This window comes from Geotrypetes seraphini, chromosome 4 (genome assembly GCF_902459505.1).
Source record: "Geotrypetes seraphini chromosome 4, aGeoSer1.1, whole genome shotgun sequence".
Classification (NCBI taxonomy): Eukaryota; Metazoa; Chordata; class Amphibia; order Gymnophiona; family Dermophiidae; genus Geotrypetes; species Geotrypetes seraphini.
In genome coordinates, this window is record NC_047087.1 from 172,114,924 (window position 1) to 172,137,367 (window position 22,444).

The 22,444-nt window shown below is 47.1% G+C and overlaps 1 protein-coding gene and 2 non-coding genes across 10 annotated transcripts in view; all 3 read left to right on the forward strand.

Annotated features, from left to right (window-relative positions):
• FCSK (fucose kinase) overlaps positions 1 to 22,444 on the forward strand; it is a 218,248-nt gene that overhangs the window by 138,941 nt on the left and 56,863 nt on the right. For all 8 annotated transcript variants that reach the window (XR_004539276.1, XM_033942656.1, XM_033942651.1 and 5 more), the window contains exons 15-16: positions 540 to 913; positions 6,524 to 6,734. Coding sequence is in view for 7 of the 8 variants with exons in the window: in XM_033942656.1 (XP_033798547.1) it covers positions 540 to 913; positions 6,524 to 6,734 (585 nt within the window). In the remaining variant the exon portion in view is untranslated. The remainder of the gene's footprint in view (positions 1 to 539; positions 914 to 6,523; positions 6,735 to 22,444) is intronic.
• TRNAG-GCC lies at positions 10,784 to 10,854 on the forward strand. Its single transcript has one exon. It is a non-coding gene; the product is annotated as a tRNA-Gly (tRNA).
• Positions 14,185 to 14,255, forward strand: TRNAG-GCC. The gene has a single exon. It is a non-coding gene; the product is annotated as a tRNA-Gly (tRNA).

Below are 22,444 nucleotides of genomic sequence, written 5' to 3' on the forward strand. Positions count from 1 at the left end.
TCTGTACTCATCCCATCTCCCCTCTCTTTATGTGGACCTATTTCTTCCTTTTCTACCCCCTTCCCCTTAGCTTGTAGCCCTCTTCTCCATTCCCCTTCTGCTTTCATTTTACTCCCCTCCCCCCTGTGTAGGCCTTCATTCTCCCTCTAACTCTCCAGTCATCTCCATTTTTTCATGCACTGATTCATAGACCTCACATTCACTTAAGACTTGATGCTGCTGGCGCTTAGAGAGAAGGTGGGGACCACACACCATGCTAGCTCCTTCTTTCTGAAACATGTCCCACTACAAGTTGACTTCTTTAGGCCATCTTTGAGCGTATTCACTGTGACCATGGCAAGACTCTTCCAGCTGTGGGCCTAGTGAAGTTGCATCATTTGTACTGGGCTAAGGATGGCTCTAGCTTCATGAAGGCCATGAACTCATATATTTTATAGCTTTTTTTAACCTTTTCCTCTTTGATCATGTAACTGCATACAGAATGTGTCGGAAGTAATGTGTTGGCTTAATTTGTAATGGGTTTATTTCTCCTCTCCCAGGGAAGGGGATGTTTGGGGACCAGAAATTCTCCCACACAAACGCTGCTTGATGAATGCTCGTCTCTTTCCCATCTTCCACCCATTGGAGGTACTGAGTGTGGAAGCTGTGCTATGGTTCCTGAAGTCAGAGGACAGTAAGAGGTGTGCACAGCTAAAGCAGTGGCATTCCTCTTGGCGCATGTCCTGGGAGGAGCTGCTGATGCATTCAGACCAGGAGGCATCACTAGCTTTGCGTCGTGTGCTTTTCTTCCACCAAGCACAGAAGAAGGTTCAGAAGGTGCTACTAGAACGCAAGGACTGCAGCCTTCTGATGCTTATTAAGGCGGCCGTCCATGAGGGCTACTGTGAGCCTCTACTGGCAACTCTAGACCAGGGTAAGGACATCATAAGCCCACGGAGTACTTGCTTATTAGAGGTTAATACACTTCACATCGAAAAACTGATTTAACTGAGAAAAGATAAGACTTTCAGGATAGTTCAAAGTGGATGTTTCCTTATTCCATATATTACAAGACTACAAGCAAGCTGGAAAACTAGAGGGGCTCAATAGTAAAATAGTCATGAAGGTCAGGATGAATGCCTGTGTGCTTTGATAATGAAATAACAAGGGATGATCCAGGGTAGAAGGGAAGTTCATTGACAGAACTATGGGCTAGATTCACTAAGGGCACAGATCCGATCCAATCCGTGTCTGGAGGGGGGGGGGTGCTGATTCACGAATTGTCCTCATGCAAATGAGGGTGATCAGAATCACGCCCCCAACCGAGCACCCGGATCGCTCTGTAGCGTCGAAGAGCAGCAACTTTTTAAAAAACTTTAGTCCAGTGAGCTCGTGGTTTTAACCTGCTTTAAACCTACTGGTTAAAATCATGGGCTTGCACTGTGGGGGAAGGCCAGGGCAGCGCTTGGGGCAGAGAACAGGAGAATCAGGGGCAGAGCAAGCCGGCAGGAGCAAATTGGCAGAGAGTCGGGGTAGGGAGCAGGAGAGGAGATTCAGGGCAGAGCAGGCCGGCAGGAGAAAATCGCGGCAGAGAGCAAGAGAGTCGGGAGCATAGAGCTGGAAAGTCGGGGTACACAGCAGGAGATGGCAGTCGGAAAGCAGTGAACGACTGGTCCCCAGCAGTCGCTTGCTTGTGATCGGCCAGCCCAGTCGGTGTTGCAGGGTTTTTGTTAGTAAATCGCTGCCTGCCTACATTTCAATGCCATTCCCCCTCATTTGCATGCGCGGATCGGAGGATGATCGGGACAGAAGTTAGTGAATTGGGTCGCAAAGGGGTCGCAAACTGATCGTTACACGATCGGTTTGCTTAGTGAATCTAGCCCTATGTGAGGTTTAACATATTACATGAGAGCAGCCTATACAGTCTGTTCATTGTTTCTTTTCTGGATATCTGGGACACCAGCTCCCCCCCCACCCTACCACACCTTCCCAAAGTCTTTAATCCAGTCTCTCAACCCTGTACAAGACCTTCTCTGTCCTTTTCAAGCATGTTTAAGCTCCTGTACAGTTTTGGAAATTCTATATAAGGTGCCAAAGTTAGACTTCAGGATGTAGCACGCTAAGCGATAATTCTATAGCGGCATCTGGATGCCCAGATACAGTTATAGAATACTTGTGTAAGTTGATATTTAGGCGTGTTCACTTATGCCATGTCAATAGCTGGTGTAAGTGTGCATGCCTAAATTTAGTTCCTTAGCGCATAATTTATATATTCTGTTTGTTACACATGTAAATGCGGGACCTCATCATGCCCTTCCTGTATGTATGCCCCCCTTGTATTTATGTGCTTGTCCCCAAATTTTGTGCACACAACTTACCCCCCCCACCCCCACCCCCTTCCCTCCTTTTACAAAGCCACGTTAGTGGCTTCCATTCAGCCAAGCCCCAAAGCCCTTTATATCCCTATGGGCTTTGGGGCAGTTAATGCAGCAGCTATCGGGCTTTGTAAAAGAGGAGTTGCCAGCACGGTTTTACACTTTGAGGTTTTCCGCCACAATTTTAGACTCCATGATTTGGTGATTCATCAGCGCGAAGAAGACAGGTATATTGTTTTTCATGCTCTACAAAATCAGGATGATTCTTACGAAATACCCCTGGGGAGGGCAAGATATTGCCGAAACATGGCCTGTGTAGGGTCAGGCCTTCAAATACAGTATCTAATGATTTGTTTGCATCATAAATGATTTTATCATATTGTGTGGAAGTTGTGCAATAAACAGTTAGACACCTACTCCTTGGTGATTCAGGAATGGCTGAATCCACATTATCTGCTTTTGAACTTTTAAAGAATATATGAAAAATTATATTTCTGTGCATATGAAGTGAATGCATGCAAGAGGTATTTCTGCATAAATAACAGAGGGGAATATGGAGTATTTTGGAAGCTCTAAAAAATTATCCTTACCAGCATATATACTCGCCACGCTAATATGAAAGATTTCCCCAAATAAAAAGAGCTGCTTTGCAACACACATCTGTGAAATAAACAAGAAATAGGGAGGAGAGGGTGGTTTCAGTGGAGCAGTTCCCAAATATTCTACTGGTTTGGAAAGAATAATAAAATGAATAGGGATGTACATTCATTTGAAATGATATGCAAAATGTCAATGGCAATGTTGTTTCCTGTCATTTTTAAACCAAAACAGGAAAAAAAATTCCAAAATTTTTGATTTTTTTTTTTCTCTGTCATCAATAGTGTAAGCTGTTGTTCAAATAGAGGAGCGTAATCGAAAGGGACGTCTAAGTCCGTTTACGTCCATCTCGCAAGTCGTCCAAAGTTAAAAAGAGCCTAAGACACATTTTCGAAAGAGATGTCCAACTTTTTTTTACTTTCGAAAATTGTCTAATTCTACATCCTGCCGATCTGATCGTCCAAGCCGCTAAATCGTCCATCTTTATACCACATTTCCGTCCAACTTTCCGTCCAAGTCCAAAATGCCTAGAACAAGCCCTGTTGGACGTGGGAGGGGTCTGCAAAGTGATGGACTGAACACCCAGACATGCCACCTAAATAGTGGGGTACCTTACAGGGCACTCCTGTGAACTTCACAAAAAGGGTGCCATGGCTTCTCCTCACTACAGCTCCCTTATAGGTGATGGTGAGCCCCCCAAACCACCTCCAGAATCCCCTAGACCCACTTATCTACCACCCCAATAGCCCTTATGGCTGCAGGAGCCACTTATATGCCAGTCAAAAAGGGTTTTGGGGGTGTATAGGGCAGTGCACATGTTTAAGTATCAATACAGTGATTACAGGGGCTTATGAGCATGGGTCCTCTTCTCTATGGGTCCCTAACCCACCCCCAAAATGACTTAAGCTGCCTCTGGGCTGGACGACTAGGCTTTCCTATGCCAGGCGGCCAGGTGATGATGATCTGGAGGCTGAAATTTAAAGTTGTGAATATAATATTATGGGGGTGGTGGGGGTTTGGTGATCACTGGGGTAATGCGTGGGGGTCTGTGTTATGTGTTTGAAGTGCTTATCTGGTGAGTTTAGGTGGGTTTTTGTGACTTAGACCATGTTTTACATGGTCTAAGTCACAACGTCCAAGTTCCGTTGATCCTGGCTGTATAACTAAGTCTAAGCCGGCCCACGTCCCGCCCAACTCCCGCCCTCGACATACCTCCCGAAACGCCCCATTTAGCTTTGGACGTTGAGCGGCACTATGAAGGCCTAGGTCGTTTAGAAATACGTCCAAAACCCAGTTTTATTATCAGCACTTTGACGTTTTTGAGAAATGTTCGTCCAAGTGCCGACTTAGGCCGGTTTTTGGACGTTTTTCTCTTTCGATTGTGAGCCCCATAGTGTGCAGCGCTGCTCAATGTGTCCTATTCACTTTTGACTGATAGGTCACACTTGTGCACTTAGATACTGATGAGATTGCCCACAAAATGAAAAATCCCATAAACAACATGGGAAACTAAACAAAATGAAACTTTTTGATCTGCAAACTAAGAGGGGACTTCTTCAAGGGGTGTAACTTATCTAGCGCAGTCCTGAAGTACCCCTTTGCCAGTCAGGTTTTCAGGATATCCGCACTGAATTTGCATAAACTTGATTTGCATACACTGCCTCCATTATATGCAGATGCCTTTCATGCCTATTCAGTGTGGATATCCTGAAAACCTGACTGGTAAGGGGTACTCCAGGACCGAGTTGAGAAACACTGATCTAGCACACGCTAACCATGTTAGCACGTACAAAATGCTAAGATGCATATAGGAATACAATGGGCATCGTAGCGTTTAGTGCGTGCTAAATCGGTCAGCATTCCTTGATAAATTCCTCCCTAAGTGTGATAATATATGTAGCCATTAGATGTCATTGTCAACAGATTTTAAACAATGCATTTTAACATGTAAACCTCAAGGCCAGGTTTTGACTGTACATAGAAAGTACAAGTCTTTACTAGATGATTTAAAATGAAATAGAAACGGTTCCCTTCACAGCAAAAAAAATTAAAGTAGGCAACTCAGGTAAACTATCCCTTATCTTCTCTCCTCATCTGCAATTCCTCCATGCATCCTCTAATCCAGAACTTTCCCAGATTCAGCTGGCGGGAACCCTCTTCTTAGATTGTGGGTCCACTAGAGACAGAGAAAGTACATGAGTAATACATGTAAACTGCTTTGATTGCACCAAAGAAAGTTGGTATACAAAATACATTTCCCTTATCCCACTGTCAGGAATTCACAGGGCAGGATTAATTCGTCAAGGGCCCCTAGGCACACAAGTACACTGGGCCCCCTGCCCCGCCCCACCCCACCATGCGCCCAGGCGGAAACAGGAAGCTGCGTCAGAGGGAAGCTTCGGGCAAGCAGCACCACTTGCACAATTACATTTCCCGTTGCCTTTCTTACCCGCGTTGCTTGCTTGTCTTTGTTTCCGTCGAAGGGGGGGGGGCGCATTGCCGATCGATGCTGGAGGGGCCCATCGCCGTTTGGAAAAATCAATGTTGTTGCCCCCCCCTAACCATTTTGGGCCCTAGGCATGTGCCTACTTGGCCTATTGGTTAATGCTGCCCTGGGAATTCACTCCTCTGACCTGAAAGGCACTCTAAAATTTTTGTGTCTTCATTCAAGAATTCTCTCTTCTGGTCTACAAGATATCTCAAGGCATTTTCATACTCCAAACTCCCTCCTCCTCAATTCTAGTCATAGCTCTCAGGCTCTCCAGCAGTAAAAGGACTACCAAACCAAGCAGTTCATTCTCATCCAACTTCTTCAATCCTGCAGGATCCTTGCCTGCCAGGACCTAAATCTGATATGCCAAGCATTCTGACCCTGAATACTGACCCTAACCAAACAGGTTATCAGAACTAGGAGTTTCTTTACCTAAATCCTGAGATTTCTGCCATCCTGGGCCTCTTGCCTCAGATGAAAAAATTATTCCTTTTTCCATTGATCCCAACTGGTTTGGTATCCAGGGCCCAGGCCTTGAAGGCCTAGAACGCAAGGCTGGTCAAGCTCCTCCTCTGCCTTAGCACAGCAAAAAAGAGACAAAAGACAATTTTCCCTCCTAGTCTAGGGCTTTATATTCTTGCCTGAAATCATCACATTTTCTTATTTTGTCCCATGGTCATGTCTAGAATGGAAGACATCTACCTGTACACTTCTTAGTGGCATTCCTGCAGCACACAGCCACCATTTACATCAGTGACTAAATTAAATACTGTGGCACAAAACATCCAAATTAAGACATTTTAGTGACACCATCATATAAACAAAAAGCAATCTTTGTTTTTATTAGTCTCAGCTAAGATTGCCAGCTGAGATCTTGTTCTGGTTTTACCCATTGCATCTATGAATTTATAGAGAAATTGGAACTCTGAGCTCTACATTTAATGGCACAAAATAAGAACTTGGTCAGCTTGATGGGGTTGACCTGAATCAGTTGTCAATCCCAAGCTCAGTTATGGATCTATGATTTGCTGATTCATGTTGATAACTTCTAATAATCTTTCTCTTTCTCTTTATTTTGTAGTGGCTTCTATTGCTGAGGACCCCGGTATTGCTGCCCGTGCTCTTGCCTGCATTGCAGATGTTCTGGGTTGTATGGCAAAAGGAGAAGGGGGTTTGAGGAGTGGTCCAGCTGCTAACCAAGAGTGGTCTGTGCCCTTAAAGCATCTGAAGAATGGGGACATTGTACAGGGTGTGAAGAAGCTTGCAGAAGAGAGAGGGAAGTGGCTGAGCAGGTATGGTACTAATTACTATGGTAAAAGTACAAAGACTAGGGTTTGCTCAGTGAAGTTAAAAAGTAATACTTTTAAAGTGAATAGGAGGAACTGTGTGTTTTGTTTTGTTTTGTTTTTTACTCAATGAATAATTAAGCTCTGGAGCTCGTTACCAGAGGATGTACTAACAAAGTTTAGTGTATCTGGGTTTAGAAAAGGTTTGGAAAAGTTCCTGGAGATAGAAATAGGGAAAGCCACTGCTGTTCTTGGGTTTGGCAGCCTGAAATCTTGCTACTCTTTGAGATTCTATCAGCTGCTTGTGACCTAGATTGGACACTGTTGAAAGCAGGATACTGGGCTGCCCCAATATGGCTATTCTTATGTTCTTATGGCAAACAGAGGCAGCATAAGCAGAATGTACAAAGTGACACCAGTGGTACCTGCTTTCAGATGTCCTACTTAGAACTGTCCAGATGCGGAAATCATGCCTCAAAGCAGCAAAGGGAGACACAACATATGTGTGCACAGACGGAACGTTCCTAGATAAACAGATGGTTGTACTCCTACACTTAATTTACTGTAGTTCTGTTTCTAGCAAAGCATAAGCCTGCTTAGCAGTGAAATTATGTATCCATGTTTATTTTTCTTACTTGTTAGAAATTTCCTGGAAAAGGCTCCACATCCAAAAACCATAGTTCCCATAAGTGGCATTAGCACATCCAAGGATAACTCCATAGCAAATGTCCACGCATTACCAGGCTTCCTTTCTCATACTTACAATGATTTTGCAGTGCTTAGAAGTTGATTAACTCATGGAGACAGACTGCAGCTGGGCTCGGTAATTCAGTAGGACTGTAATGTTACATGATAAAACATAATATTTAAAAAGCTCACAGTTTCCAAAAGTCACAGCCAAGCCACAGAGCAGCAGCAAAATGCCTGTAAGTGAGGTACTTGTTAGAGAATGACACGATGACTGTTATGGGTAACCCGCAGGAAAGAGGGGGAAAAATTGACTGGTTGCCACGGGTACGGAGACAAGGCCATTCACCGCCCTGTGGAGCGGTGAATGGCCTTGTCCCTGCAGTAAAGGATCTGCTGCAAGTTGCCTCCCTTCCCACCCCTCGTGAGTCCAACAGCCCCTCTCCCTCCTTCCTTTCCTCCCTATTGCGGGCCCAACAGCCCTCGCAAACTTCCTCCCTGGCTCCCGATTGCGAGCAGAAAAAACAAAATAACAAATCTGTGACTCTCCTGGGTCAGCCCTGTTGCACCTCCCATGGCGGGCCTACCAGCCTCTTGAAGTTTCCTGCACGCTGTGCTGCTCCGGTACCTTCTTGCTGCCGAGTCCCTCCTTCTGATGTAACTTCCGGCGAAATGTGTCATTCTCTAGTATTTGTTATGCAACAGAGCCAAAGGAGCAGCAGCTTCCCTGTGAAACCATGCAGCAAGAAAAAAATAAATAAATAAAACTGAAGGGCCACAATCACATCTCACTAATAACAACAGTATAAAGTAATTTTTTTCTTACCATTCAACCCAAGTCAACATTATTAAGATTATCTTCACAATATATATAGCTATGATTTGATTTATATTGGGCTATTATTTGAATTTGATCACTCAGGCACCTACGAAACAGGCGTGTCAATCACCGATAGGCGCTACTTCCAAAATCACCACAGACCCTAGGCACCAGAAATGTAGACCTACGTTTCCGGCGCCTAGATGCATCAGAGAAGCATGCATAGCAATGCCTAGTGATGCCTAATTCTGGTGCCACCCCTAACCACGCCTGCTTCCCCATTAGGTATCACTAGACATTGCTATGAGCCAGAGACGTAGATACCGGTCATGGAAGATGCCTAGCGCTGCCTATTTTTAATGCTGTTTTGTAATCAGCTTTTAATGGCAATTATCGTGCCACTTAAAGCCGATTAAAACCAATTAAGTTAGGCACCAGTAGGTGTGCTTCAGATGCCTACTGCTACCTAACTTTAGGTGGCCCTTACGGAATTTCCTCCTCAGTTTTCCAAATCTAAGCTCAAACAGTTCACAGTTAGTTATAATGCTGTTGTACTCTGTTAAAACCAGAGGCAATGGAAGATGAAATGACTTGCTCAGAGTTATGAGGTGTATTAAAGTAAAGAACAGGTTTTGAACCCTGATTTCTATAGTTCCTATGCTACTCCTCCATGTTCCCAAAACACACACCACATTTCCATATAGTGACATCCACTAGGAGATTCTGCAATTTGTAATTTTTTATAGGAAGAGACTGGAATTTCAAGAACAGTGAATTTTTACTTCTGCTTTTAGATGCTAAGGGGCTCATAATCGAAATGGAAATACATCTAAAAACCGGCCTAAATTGGCACTTGGACGATTAGTGAGACAAGTCGACCAAGTGCCGATAATCAAACTGGGTTTTAGATGTACAGTGGTACCTCGGTTTACGAGTGCACCGATTTGCGAGTGTTTTGCAAGACAAGCAAAACATTCGCAAAATCGGCGCCTCGGAAACCGAGCACGCCTTGATTTGTGAGCGCCGCCCCCCCCCCCACCCCGCGAACCGGCACCCTCCCCCCTGCGATCCGGCACCCCCCTGCCGCCATTGGGCACACCCCCCCTGCCGCCATCGGGCACCCCCAGCCGCGACCTGAGGTTCCCCCAACCCACCCGAACCCTCTTCTTATTTTAGTGTAGCCTCCACACCGGCACCGGCACCAGCATATCCTGTGCGTTGGTGCCGGTGCCCGAAGATCTGCCTCCTGTGCTGGGCCTTGAGCATGTGCACATGCTCAAGGCCTGAGAGTTCACGGGTCGTTTGTTCGGCTCTTTTTGCATCCTTTTCTAAATCTGGGGGATATACAGATTTTGCGCCTCGCTCACCGTGTCCTTGAATAAAGACCAGGCTTGCTCTACAGTCTGTGATTTCTTTGAGCTGTTCCTAAGTTTCTTCCTTACCATTACTCTCATCGCTTCGTAGTTTCCTTTCTTGAAGTTAAAAGTTGTCGCTATGGTTCTCTTTCCCTCCGATATTCCTACTTTGAACTTGATCATATTGTGATCGCTGTTTCCCAACAGTCCCCCTACTTCCACTTCCTTTGCAGGTCCTTTTAGCCCATTAAGGATTAGATCCAGAGTGGCATTCCCTCTCGTCAGTTCTCTGACAAGCTGCTCCATGAAGCAGTCCTGTATAGCCTCCAGGAATCTGGTCTCCCTAGCGCATTGTGAGTTTCCAAGACTCCAGCCTATCCCGGCGGCACACTTTTTTCGATCTGAGACGGTTCAACATGCGATTTTTCCAGATCTTATTTTAAAATGGGTCGCGTCCACGTTTCATGCAGCGACTCATTTGTTCTATGATTCTTAAGACTCCTGAGGCAGGCCTGTTGGCCGAAACATGTACGTGTCGAGTCATTGAATGATTGATTGTAACATGATGATATTGGAAGAATAAAAGATTTGTACATCTACAGTTAAGTTTGTGGACATCATTTTAGTGCACATCTTTCTTTTTGGACAATTCCATTCTTCTCATCTTTGGCATTTTTGCTTGTGGTTTTGTTGTTCTCCTGTTTTTGTGCTCTTAACATTTCAGCCATCATGCTGGCTGAAATGTCTGTTCTTTCTACACAGACGCAGCAAGACCCGGAAACCTGCTACAATCAATGGTTTATAAAACCTGTTTTACTTATATTCAGTACTTCATGTTCCTGGTGTTTGTATGTGAGAGGATAATATCTGCATATCCTCCTAGGGCAGATTTACTTAATTTCAATATTACTTAAAAATATTTCTGGTTAATTATTTCTGCTCTTTACTCTCTTTTTATCTCTTTCTTTGAGCTTAGTAAATCTGTTGCTTTTTCTTACAGTGTTTTACTTTCTTCCATCTCTTTTTGTATGTTATATCTCTCTCTGCTTTTCTGCATTTCTGACAGAGAGCTCTGCCCCTGAAACTCAACCTCTGCTGCTGCTGCTGATGTGGCAACTGCAAACACATATAGTTGAGGATGGGCCTAAAAGCAATAATTTAGACAGCTGTGTGCAAAAGTGCTAACAGCTGGAGCATTGGTGGTTCAGTGGTAGAATTCTCGCCTGCCACGCGGGAGGCCCGGGTTCGATTCCCGGCCAATGCAATAGCAAAGATTTTTAGTTTAGTTTTTTTTTTTTTTTAATTTGGATTCTTAATCTCATTTGTAACTTTCATTGGTTGAACTTTTTCACATAAACAAAAGAAAGTGACACATAAATTCACTGAGGGCCTGATTCTGTATAGGATGCCCGGTCTCAGCAGCCTCCTAAGCAGCTTTTGAGAATCGCATATGGGCATCCTATATAGAATTGCACCTGTCCTAATGGACAGATGCCTAACACCATCTAACCACCTTGATTCTCTAATTGGTATTCATATCACAGATGTCGTGTAGAAAATCGCATTGCCACTGAGCTAATCATAGTAAGGCAAACTCCCTTCCATGATCAACTAAACGGTCGCGACAGGGAACCCCTGAACCCCACCGCAAGTCAGCCAGCAGGAGGGATACCTACTCCCTCCTGCCACCCCTATGAACCCCCCACACCCCAGCAAATGCCAAAACAATACCAGGCAGGAGGGATGCCCACTCCCTCCTTCTGGCACCCTCCAAACCCATGATCCCTTGAACCTCCCCCAAAACCCAGACCCCCCCCCATACTTTTAAAAGTAAGGCTGGCCAGAAGGATAGGAGGACTGGATGGGCTGTGGGAGATATGGGTGGAGGGGTTCAGGGGTCATGGGTTTGGGGGGTTGCCAGCAGAAGGGAGTGGACATCCCTTCTGCCGGGGATTGTTTTGGGATTTGTGGCAGGAGGGCATGGGCATCCCTCCTGCCGGGGATGTTATGTGTGTGTGTGGGGGGGGGGGGGGGGTGCTGGTAGAAGGGAGTGGGCATTTCTCATGCCAGGGATTGTGTTGTGGTTTGCGGCAAGAGGGAGTGGGCATCCCTTCTTCCGGGGATGTTGTAGGGATTAGGAAAGACTAAAAAGGTTAGGGCACTTGGAAACAAGACGGCTGAGGGAAGATATGATTGAAGTCTAAAAAATCCTGAGTATAGTAGAACGGGTATAAGTTGATCGATTTTTCACTCTGTCAAAACTACAAAGACTAGGGGAAATACAAAGTTACAGGGAAATACTTTTAAAAACCAATAGGAGGAAATTTTTTTTTCACTCAGAGAATAGTTAAGCTCTGGAATGCATTGCCAGAGGTTGTGGTAAGAGCGGATAGCGTAGCTGGTTTTAAGAAAGATTTGGACAATTTCCTAGAGAAAAAGTCCATAGTCTGTTTATTGAGAAACACATGGGGGAAGCCACTGCTTGCCCTGGATCGGTAGCATGGAATGCTGCTACTCCTTGGGTTTTGGCCACGTACTAGGGACCTAGATTGGCCACCGTAAGAACAGGCTACTGGGCTTGATGTATACCATAGGTCTGACCCAGTTAGGCTATTTTTAAGTTCTCCTGCTGGGGATTGTTTTGTGGTTTGTGGCAGGAGAGAGTGGGCTTCCCTCCTACCGCAGACAGTGTAGTGGGATTCGAGGTTGGCAGCAGGAGGGAGTGGGCATGCCTCCTCTTGGCCGACTTATGGTGGGGTTCGAGGGTTCCCTGCTGCAGCCGCTCAGCTAATCGCAGCAGGGAGATTTCCTTGCTGCGATCAATTTAGCGGCCATGTCTATTTGAAATATAGGCTAGCATTTTGCTGGCTATTTCAGGCACCTATTGTGGCCCTAGGGAGACACCTAGGCCTGCTTAAGCTTGCCTAAGGACAATTCCGGGCGAAATCACGCCCAGCCTTGGGTAAGCTTTTTAATCTTTATATCTTTGTCTTTGAGCTTGGTAAATCTGTTACTTTTTCTCCAAGGCCTAGATTCTTTAAAAAACCGCATTATAAAATGACGGGCTGCTATTGCAGCCATTCTGGTAGTGAATTAATAAAAGCGAGCCATTCTCCAAAAAGCACTGATGTAAATGAGACTGTCGGAGAGTAGTGAAGACTCACTAAATTTACATGTACCCATAGGTGATGATAGCAATGGGCACATGCGCAGAAAAATGCAAAAAAGAAAAAAAAAAAAAAAAAAAAACACAACAGTGGGAGAGATGTTCAATTTCTCCTGCTGCCAACCAACACCCCCCTCCCCCTCAGCGAGAGAGATGCTCCCGCTCTCCCACTGACAAGCGAATCCCTCCCTCTCCAGCAGTGAGAGAGATGCCCATTCTCTCCAGCTGCATCACAACACCCACCCCCCTGCTTCTGACCCCTCTCCCCCGTACCTTTAATTAGATGGCTGACTGGAGGGATACCTACTCTCTCCGGCCAGCTGACCCGCCTCTTCAAAATGGGCCTTCCCCTCCTCGGTGCATCTTAGGACTCTGATTGACCCAGGTTGTTTAAGGCCCCTCATACAACCTGGTCCAATCAGAACCTCAGGCCACTCCCCAGATGCACTGGGAAGGGACCTAAGGCTCTGATTGGCCCGGATACCCCATAGGAGGTGCCATAGGCATCCGGGCCAATCGGAGCCATAGACCCCTTCCTAGTGCATCCAGGGAGGGGCCTGAGACTCTGATTGGCTCAGGTCATATAAGGCTCCTCCTATGGGAGGGGCCTTAAACAAGGGCCAATCAGTGCCCCAGTCCCCTCCCCCGTACTTCTCAGGATGTTTTCAGGGACGGGAAGGCCCATTTTGGAAGAGGTTGGTCAGCTGGCCGGAGGGAGTAGGCATCCCTCCAGTCAGCCATCCCCCCTCCAGTCAGCCATCTAATTAAAAATATGCGGGAGAGGAGTCGAAGAAAGGGGTAGGGTGTTGTGATGCAGCGAGAGAGAGTGGGCATCTCTCCCGCTGCAAGGGGTGATGTTATGTGGCAGTGTGAGATAATGGGCGTCTCTCCCGCTGCTGGGTGGGGGGGGGGGGGTTCTAGCAGTCTCTGACACTTCCATACCGAAGTTTTAAACAATGAAATCATTGTACCGGCACTCCTAGACCAGTTGCTGATTTTTGTCACCAAAAGCTGATGTCGCTCTTGGAGAATGGCTTGGCGATTTTTAAGAATCCACCAGACTGCTCATTTTAATGTTGAAGAGCCCATTTGCATGTCAATGTCAGAGACTTCTAGAAACCTCGCTAAAAACAGAGATAAGCCATTTTGGTTATCCGCCGCTAAAATGCGTGCAGGTTAAACCGTCAAAAAACAGTTTAGTGACAGTAAGTGTTTTACTTTCTTCCATCTCTTTTTCTATGTTATATCTCTCTCTGCTTTTTTGCATTTCTGACAGAGAGCTCTGCCCCTGAAATTCAACCCCTGTTTCTGCTGATGTGGCAATTGTAAGCACATATAGTTAAATATAGGCCTCAAAGCAAAAATTTAGACAACGGGCCTCAAAAGCAAGAATTTAGACAGCTGTGTGAAAAACTATTAACAGCTGGAGCATTGGTGGTTCAGTGGTAGAATTCTCGCCTGCCACGCGGGAGGCCCGGGTTCAATTCCCGGCCAATGCAATAGCAAAGTTTTTTAGTTTAATTTTTTTTTAGTTTAGGGTTTTTTTTAATTTTTAATTTCATTTGTAACATTTCTTGGATTGAACCTTTCCACATGAACAAAAGAAAGTGACACAGAAATTCACTGAGGGCCTGATTTAGTATAAGATGCCCAGTATCAGCAGTCTCTATGAGCGGATAGCATAGCTGGTTTTAAGAAAGGTTTGTACAATTTCCTGGAGGAAAAGTCCATAATTGAGAAAGACATGGGGGAAGCCACTGCTTGCCCTGAATCGGTAGCATGGAATGTTGCTACTAGTGCTGCCCGATTCACCGATTCATTGCAGGTGAATCGATTCGAATCGATTTACCCCACCAAAAAATCGACCTCCCGATTCATTGACTGACCCTCCCCACTCGCCCTCTAAAGCAGGAGCTTGCTTAAAGTCACTTCCAGGTGAAATCACACCCACACCAAGCCTTGGGTGAGGTTTTTATCTTTCTCTTTCAGGTTAGTAAATCTGTTGCTTTTTTTTTCTCAGGCCTAGATTCTTAAAAAACGCATTAAAAAATAATGGGCTAGCCGGACCCCTGTTGAAGGACTTCAGCTGTGTTCTTTGTTTGGCCTGTTGTTGGCCCTTCCTTCTATTATTGCACTGTTTGTAATTTTAGGTCTTTTGTTTTCTTGCCCTGTGCTCTCTTTTTTGTTTTGTTTTGTTTTCACCTAATGTTTTGTTTTTCTCTGATTTTATGGCTTTTCCTTCATTTCATGCTGTGCTGGGTTTTGTTGGGGTCTGGGCTTGACACAGTTGCTTCCTTTTCATTTTTAAGTTTTTTCTTTCTTCCTCTTCCTCTTATACATTATGCTGGAGTGTGGTTGGGGGTAGACTGGTTTCCCTGGATATGGGGGGTGGGTTCTGGAGGGCCTTCCACCGGGACCTGATTCTGGGTTTTCCCAGATCACTGCATGGGACTTTGGGGTAGGGGGGTTTTCGGGAGGTTCGGGGGTAGGGAGGTTGTTGGGTAGGCTGGAGTGGTGGGCTGGGGGGTGGGTTTGGAAGATAGGAGTGCATGGTTGGTTGTGAATGGGTGTGATTGGTTGTGCGTATGGGACCCGGGTGGCTGTGGACTTGCTTTGTTTCTTTTTTTGCTGAGGGTGGTCTTTTGCTCCGGGAGGAAGCCACTGGCTGGTACGGCTTCCCCGGTGATCAATTAGGTTATTTTTCATTTTCCCCGTTTCTTTCAATTTCATAGTGATTAAGTTTGTATCATGGAATGTTCATGGTATCACGTCTCCTGTTAAACGTCAAAAAGTTCTTAGTGCATTGAATCGACAGAAGACTGATATAGCATTTTTGCAGGAAACCCATCTCTCTTCTGTGGAACACGTTAAACTCTGCCGTTTGTGGGTTGGTGAGGTTTTGGAGTCCCCCGGTTTGCATCGGTGAGCAGGTGTGGTCATATTATGACGCAAAGGTTTGCATCTTACTACACATAGGGTATGGTCTGACCCGCAGGAACGTTACCTCCTAGCTAAAGTCACTCTTAATAGGCAGGACTTGTTATTGTGCAACATTTATGCTCCTAATACTTGGGATAAGGTTGTTATGCATTCCCTCACCAGACTTCTTCATCAGGACCTTCCCGTGGTGTTGAGGGGGGACTTTAACCAACTGTTTGATCCAACTATTGACAAGTCTAATCCCCTCCCTCAAGACAGGTATGCCCCAACTAGAAGTCTTCTATTATTTGCCTTGTCTATGTCTCTGCTTGATGTATGGTGGGTGTTACACCCTGGAGACCATGACTACACTCATACGTCTAGCACAACGCAGTCCCATATAGATTATTGGCTAATTTCGGACTCCTTGTTTTCTCAGGTGGGCTCGGCGGAGATTGGGGTGTATGATGTCTCTGATCATGCTATGATTATTCTTACTTTAGTTTTCTGGAGATGCCCCTAGGGGCTTTTACTGGTGGTTTCCTCTATCGCTATATTCTGACCAAGAGTTCCATTCTTTCTTGGTGGACAAATGGAAGGATTATGCTTTTCATAATGCGGCTCATAGGGCTGACCCGCTTCTCTATTGGGAAGCTGCTAAAGTTATTTTGTGGGGGGGAGATCCTTGCTTACTCGAGTTGAAAGAAAAAAATGACATGACCGTCATGGAGCGCCAATTTCAGGAGGATCGTCGCCGCTATGGGGACCATCCCACCGGAGTCAATAGGGCACTACTGATGGCCTCGCAACAGGCATTACGGGAACTTTTACATGACCGAGCTGTGAACTCTTTGGCTTACTTTAAATATCAATTGTATTTACATGCCAATAAGAGTGGCAAGTTGCTGGCTAATTTAATTTGGCGTGCTAAGGGGTTTTCCCCTATTCTGCAACTTCATAAGGCAGACGGTGGTCTGGTCCACAGGGACGAAAATTTGGCTGCGGTATTTCAACAGTATTTTCAGGAGTTGTATGATGCTCCGCTGGCTTCTTCACTAGTGGGGGATCTCTATTAGAGAATGACACGGGGAGCGATCCCCACAGCGAACCGCTGCGTGGCTGCGGTTTGGCTGCGGGTTATGGTGACCTCATTAGCAAATCGCCGCAGACGCGGGGACAAATCCTTTCACCGCCCGCAAAAACGGTGAATAGATTTGTCCCCGCAGGCCAATGTCCCCCCTTCTAGGAACCGCTATTTACCTGTGTTTCACCGTGTTCGTGACCGGGTGTTAGATGTCTCCGCCATGTTGTCTGTCTCCTCCAACTTTCGATCCAACTCGCACGTTGCCGCATTTACTCTCGATCCAACTTGCATTTGTCAGATCAACCCTTCCTGCCAATAGAACCCGCCCCCCCCCCCCGACGATCGCCGGCAGGAAGGTGCTCAGCCCTTCATGCCGACAGAACCGGCCCTCCCCAACGATCGCGGCAGGAGGATATCCAACCCCTCCTGCCAGCTCCCCAACAGCCTCCCTATGATCACTGATAGGAGGGTGCCCAACCCCTCCTGCCGGCCCCCCCAACGGCCCCCTATATCGCCAATAGGAGGGTGCCCAACCCCTCCTGCCGGTCCTCCCAATGGCCTCCCCTAAGATCGCCGGCAGGAGGGTACCCAACCCCTCCTGCTGGACCCCCCCCCAATGAACCCTCCCACCCCGGAACCCCCTTAGTCTTACTTTCCAAGTTGGACCGGACAGCTCCTCGCTCGTCTGGCCAGCAGGTCTGCCTCCGTCCAAATGAGGCGGGCCCGCCCCTCCCCTCCCCTGCCTAACCCACAGGATCCTAGGGCCTGATTGGCCCAAGCACCTAAGGCCCCTCCTATAGCGGGAGTGGCTTTAGGTGCCTAGACCAATCAGGCCCTAAGATCCTGTGGGTTGGGCAGGGTAGGGGCGGGCCCGCCTCATTTGGACGGAGGCAAGCCTGCTGGCCATACGTGTGAGGAGCCGTCCGGTCCAACTTGGAAAGTAAGACTAAGGGGGTTCCGGGGTGGGAGGGTTCGTTGGGGGGGGGTCCAGCAGGAGGGGTTGGGTACCCTCCTGCCAGCGATCTTAGGGGAGGCCATTGGGAGGACCGGCAGGAGGGGTTGGGTACCCTTCTGCTGCGATTGTCGGGAGGGCCGTTGGGGGGGGTCTACAGGAATACACAGTCTAGTACCCGAACTCGCAATCTGGGCAACTGCCTGCTGCCGTCGCGTATGCTGGGACTCCTGCCTTCGTGTATCTGCCGGATACGCGAAGGCAAAAGTCCCGGCATACGCGACGGCAGCAGGCAGTTGCAAATCAGCCAACGCTGGCGCAATCTTGCACACTGGGAAAGAAGAGAATCTCCGGCGTCAGCTGACTAGCAACCCCCCATCATATGGGACACCTGCCTTCGCATATCTGCCGGATACACGAAGACAGGAGTCCCAGCAAAAGATGCAGCTGCAGGAAGTTGCTAGTCAGCTGACGCTGATGCCGGAGCTTCTCTTCCTGCCCAGTGTACACCAGGTACTGCTGGACAAGGGGAGGAGGGGAAGAAGGAAGGGAGAAAGGATACTGTTGGACAGGAGGGAAGGGGTACTGCTGGACAATGGGAACAGGGAAGGGAGAAGGGGTACTGCTGGACAAGGGGGAAGTAAAAGGAAGGGAGAAGAGGTACTGCTGAACCTGGCAGAAAAGGAGGGAAAGGAAAGGTGCTACATACTGGAGGGGAAGGTGTGATGGTGCATGGGGAGAGAGCATGTTGGGTTGTGGGGTGCGAAGGAGGGATACCACTGAGGGAAGAGGCAAGGACAGAGAGAGAAAGTGTGCAGGAGGCAGAAAGTGTTGGACTCATGGAGAGGGCAAGATGGATGGGGAGGACAGAAAGGAGGGAAGGAGAAATGTTACACTGGGGAAGGGGGAGAGCGCAGAGAGTGAAAAGTTGGACTTATGGAGGGAGAGAGAGAGATGCTTGGTTGAGGGAAGGAGGATCAGAGGAGAAGCATACAGGAGGGGTTGGGTGCCCTCCTGTCGTGATCGCTGGGGGGAGGGGAGACTTGCAGCCGTAGCCGCGGTCACTATGCTAATCACGGCAGGGAGATCTTTGCCGCGATTAGGTACAGCGGCCGCGTCTACTTACCATGTAGGCTAACATTGTAAGCATTAAAAGTACATGTCGTGTTTGTTTTTGTATAGTTATTAACTAATATTTAACTAAGTTTTAAAGTTTTAAAGAATGTTTCCTTTATACGTAAATAAAGAAAAGTATATAAAATCGTACCCGTTTGAGGCTTTTATGTATGCAGCGGTGACGGTGACGGGGCGGTGAATGGGGTTGCAGTGGCGGTGACGGGGCGGTGAATGGGGTGGCAGTGGTGGTGATGGGGCGGTGAAGGGAATGGCGGTGACGGGGCGGTGCAGAGGATGGTGAGACGGGGACGGGGCGGTGACGGGGACCAATGTTTTCACCGTGTCATTCTCTAATCTCTATTTAGATCAGGTCTCTCACCCGGTGGTGTCAGAGACTCAGAACGAGCGTTTACAGGCTCCTTTTACTGTTGATGAGTTAACGCTGGTTATTGGCAGTTCTTCGTTGAATAAGGCGACGGGGCCCGATGGTTTTCGGAACGACTTTTATCACCTTCTACTCGCAGACGTTGCTCCTGTTCTGGTTGACGTGTTTAATGGAGTGGTATGCGATGGGGCCCTCCCGCTCTCTCTTCAGATGGCTCAGATTGTTGTTCTGCTTAAGCCTGGGAAGGATCCAGTACAGGTTTCCTCTTACCATCCCATCTCCCTTTTGAATGTTGAAGCGAAGTTTTTTGCTAAATTATTGGATAACTGGCTGGTGGGGATTTTGCCCTCGCTTCTAGCGGATCCTCAGGTTGGATTTGTCCAGGGTCGGTCTTCCTCTCAAAATCTCCACACTATCCTGGCATCCCTAGAGTGGGTGGAGCGTGAGAGGGTTTCTTTGTTGGTCAGTTTTGACGCTCACAAGGCCTTTGATAGAGTTTTGTGGGACTTTTTGTTTTGTACCCTTCAACATTATGGACTGGGGGCTTCTTTAGCGACGCAGTGGCAGCGTTGTATCATAATCTGCAGGCCACGGTGTTGGTTAATGGGTTATCCTCGGTGGTCTTTCTGATTAGGAGGGGTACTAGACAGGGTTGCTCCTTGTCACCTCTTCTCTTTGTGCTCACATTGGACCCTTTGATTTGCGAGATCTCTGCCAATGCAGAGATTCGGGGAGTCCATCTTGGAGGTCATGAGTTTAAGATTTTGGCATTTGTGGATGATTTGCTGGTTCATCTGACTTCCTCGTGGGCTTCCTTTCCGACGCTTATGTCGCTTTTCGAGGAATACAGTGATTTTTCTGGCTTTCAGCTTAATTATGATAAATCTTTGGCGCTAGCTACTGCAGACTTTGTGCATTGTGAGTGGCCGGGATGGTTTCCACTCCGTTGGGTGGACAGCTCGTTCTGGTATATGGGTGTGCAGCTCACGAGCTGTGTGGGACTGCTCTATCGTACTAACGTTGATGCTTTGTTGGCCGCTACGAATAGTAGTTTCGAGCAGTGGATGTCTCTGCCTCTTTCCTTCTACGGTAGGGTTCAATTTTATAAGATGGTTGTTTTCTTCCGCTGGCTCTATGTCCTCCAGCTACTGCCCCTTTGTCTTCAGCGCCTGGATCTTCAACAGCTTCATAGGCAGTTGACTCGCTTCCTTTGGCAGGGTAAGAAGTCTCAGATCTCGCTCACTTACTTGTTTGGCCCGGGGTGTTGTGGCGGCTTGAGACTTCCGGATATAGGCCTGTTTAACTTGGCTTGCCTGCTTCATTTTCTAGGTAACTGGTGTTTACGGTGTGATGATAATCTTTCTTGGGACTTCGAAGCTGCTCTTTTTCATCCTTGGTATTTGTTTTCTTTATCCCAGACACCTGCTCGCCTTTTACCCCCCTGCACTTCGGTCTAGTGTTCTTCTTCAGTCTTGGCACTTTTGCTGGAAGGCCTTGGTCGGATTGCTGGAGGGGGACCCTCAGGTCTCGGATCAGTTGTCTATTCGGGGTAATTCGCAATTCCTTCCTGGCAACGATAATCCTATCTTTGCGAGATGGTCTGGAGAGGGTTTACTTCTTCTTGAACATTTATTGGACGCTGAGGGTGCTATGAAATCTTGGGGAGCTCTTCCCATGCTCCATTCCTTGGGGGTGGGTGGTTTGTTTGCCTATAAACAAATTCATCATTATGTGGAGTCCTTGGCTCACCCGGGCCTCCGGTTTCGTTTGGGACACTAATTTCGTCCCCTTTTTGCCCAGTTTCATGATAGTGGCCTGACTGTGTCTGCGTTGCATGGCGCTTTACGATGTGTTTCTCCTCGGAAGTCTTATGAGACTTTGGGGCATCGCTGGGGGAGAGATCTGGGCATACCTGTCGAGTCCTTGAATTTCCCTTCTCTTCTTAATTGTATTTCCTCTATTTCTATTAGCGCTGAACTGAGGGAATGCCAATTTCAAGTGGTCTATCGAGCATATTTTTCCCAAGAGCGGGTGCACAAAGCCGGGGGTATTTCTTTCCCGACCTGCCCTAAATGTCAACAGGGATGCAATTCATTTTTTCATGTATTTTGGATGTGCCCTAGCATGAAAGTTTTTTGGAGGGCCGAACTCCACTATCTGGAAAGGCTTTTTGGCCAATCTCTTCCGATGTCGCTGGTGGGCTTGCTTCTGTATCAATATGAATCTTTGAGGGTGTCTGCTCGGGGACATCGGATGTTGATCCGGAAGGCTGCTGTTATAGGTAAGAAGATCATAGTGTCTGGATGCAAGCGACCGCACCTGCTTATTGGGCTTGGAGGAATCGCTTTCATACTTTGATGCTCTTGGAGCAACGCCATGCCCGCTTGTCATTCAAGTGGAAAAAAGTCTTTTTGCAGATCTGAGACTCCTATATTCAATCGCTTTCCGCTAGGGCCAGAAGTCTGGTCTTAAACTCGTTTTAGCTGATGATATCGTATGTCCTCGGCTATTTCCCCGGGTTGGTTGGTGTGTTGTTTGGCTGAGTGTGGATGGTTGGTATGGATGGTTGGATGAGTGTTTTCCATACGTAGGATGGTAGGGGATAAAATTCTGGGGGGGGGTGCGTTGGGGTGGGTCTGTCCTTTTTGATGTTTGCTGAGCGGCATAAGAACACAGCTAACTCTGCTCTTTTTGCTATCTTCGGGGTACTGGATAGGGGTACCCGGGGTGGGGGTGGGGTTTCTGGGGTGGGGGGAATGTTTGCATTTGGGAGTGGGTGGGGGGGAGCTGGGGGTTTCTTTGACAAACCTGTTTGTTGTACTATTGGTATTCTCAATCTTGTTGAACCATTGTTTTGTTTTGTGTATTTACTGATTGTGCATCAATAAAACATGATTTACATTAAAAAAAAACAATGGGCTATTTTCGCAGCTGTTCTGGTAGCAAATTAAACAAAGTGAGCCATTCTCAAAAAAACGCTCATGTAAATGAGGTTGGTGGAGAGTAGCAAAGACTCGCTAAATTTGCATGTACCCATCGCTGGTGATAGCGATGGGCACATGTTCAGATAAAACGCAAAAAGAAAAAACAACAAAACACAACAATGGGAGAGATGTTAAATCTCTCCCGCTGCCAACGAACACCCCCCCCCCCTTGGTAGCGGGAGAGAGTGGGCATCTCTCTTGCTGATTGGAGGGGGGGTTGCTTGGTAGTGGGAGAGAGTGGACATCTC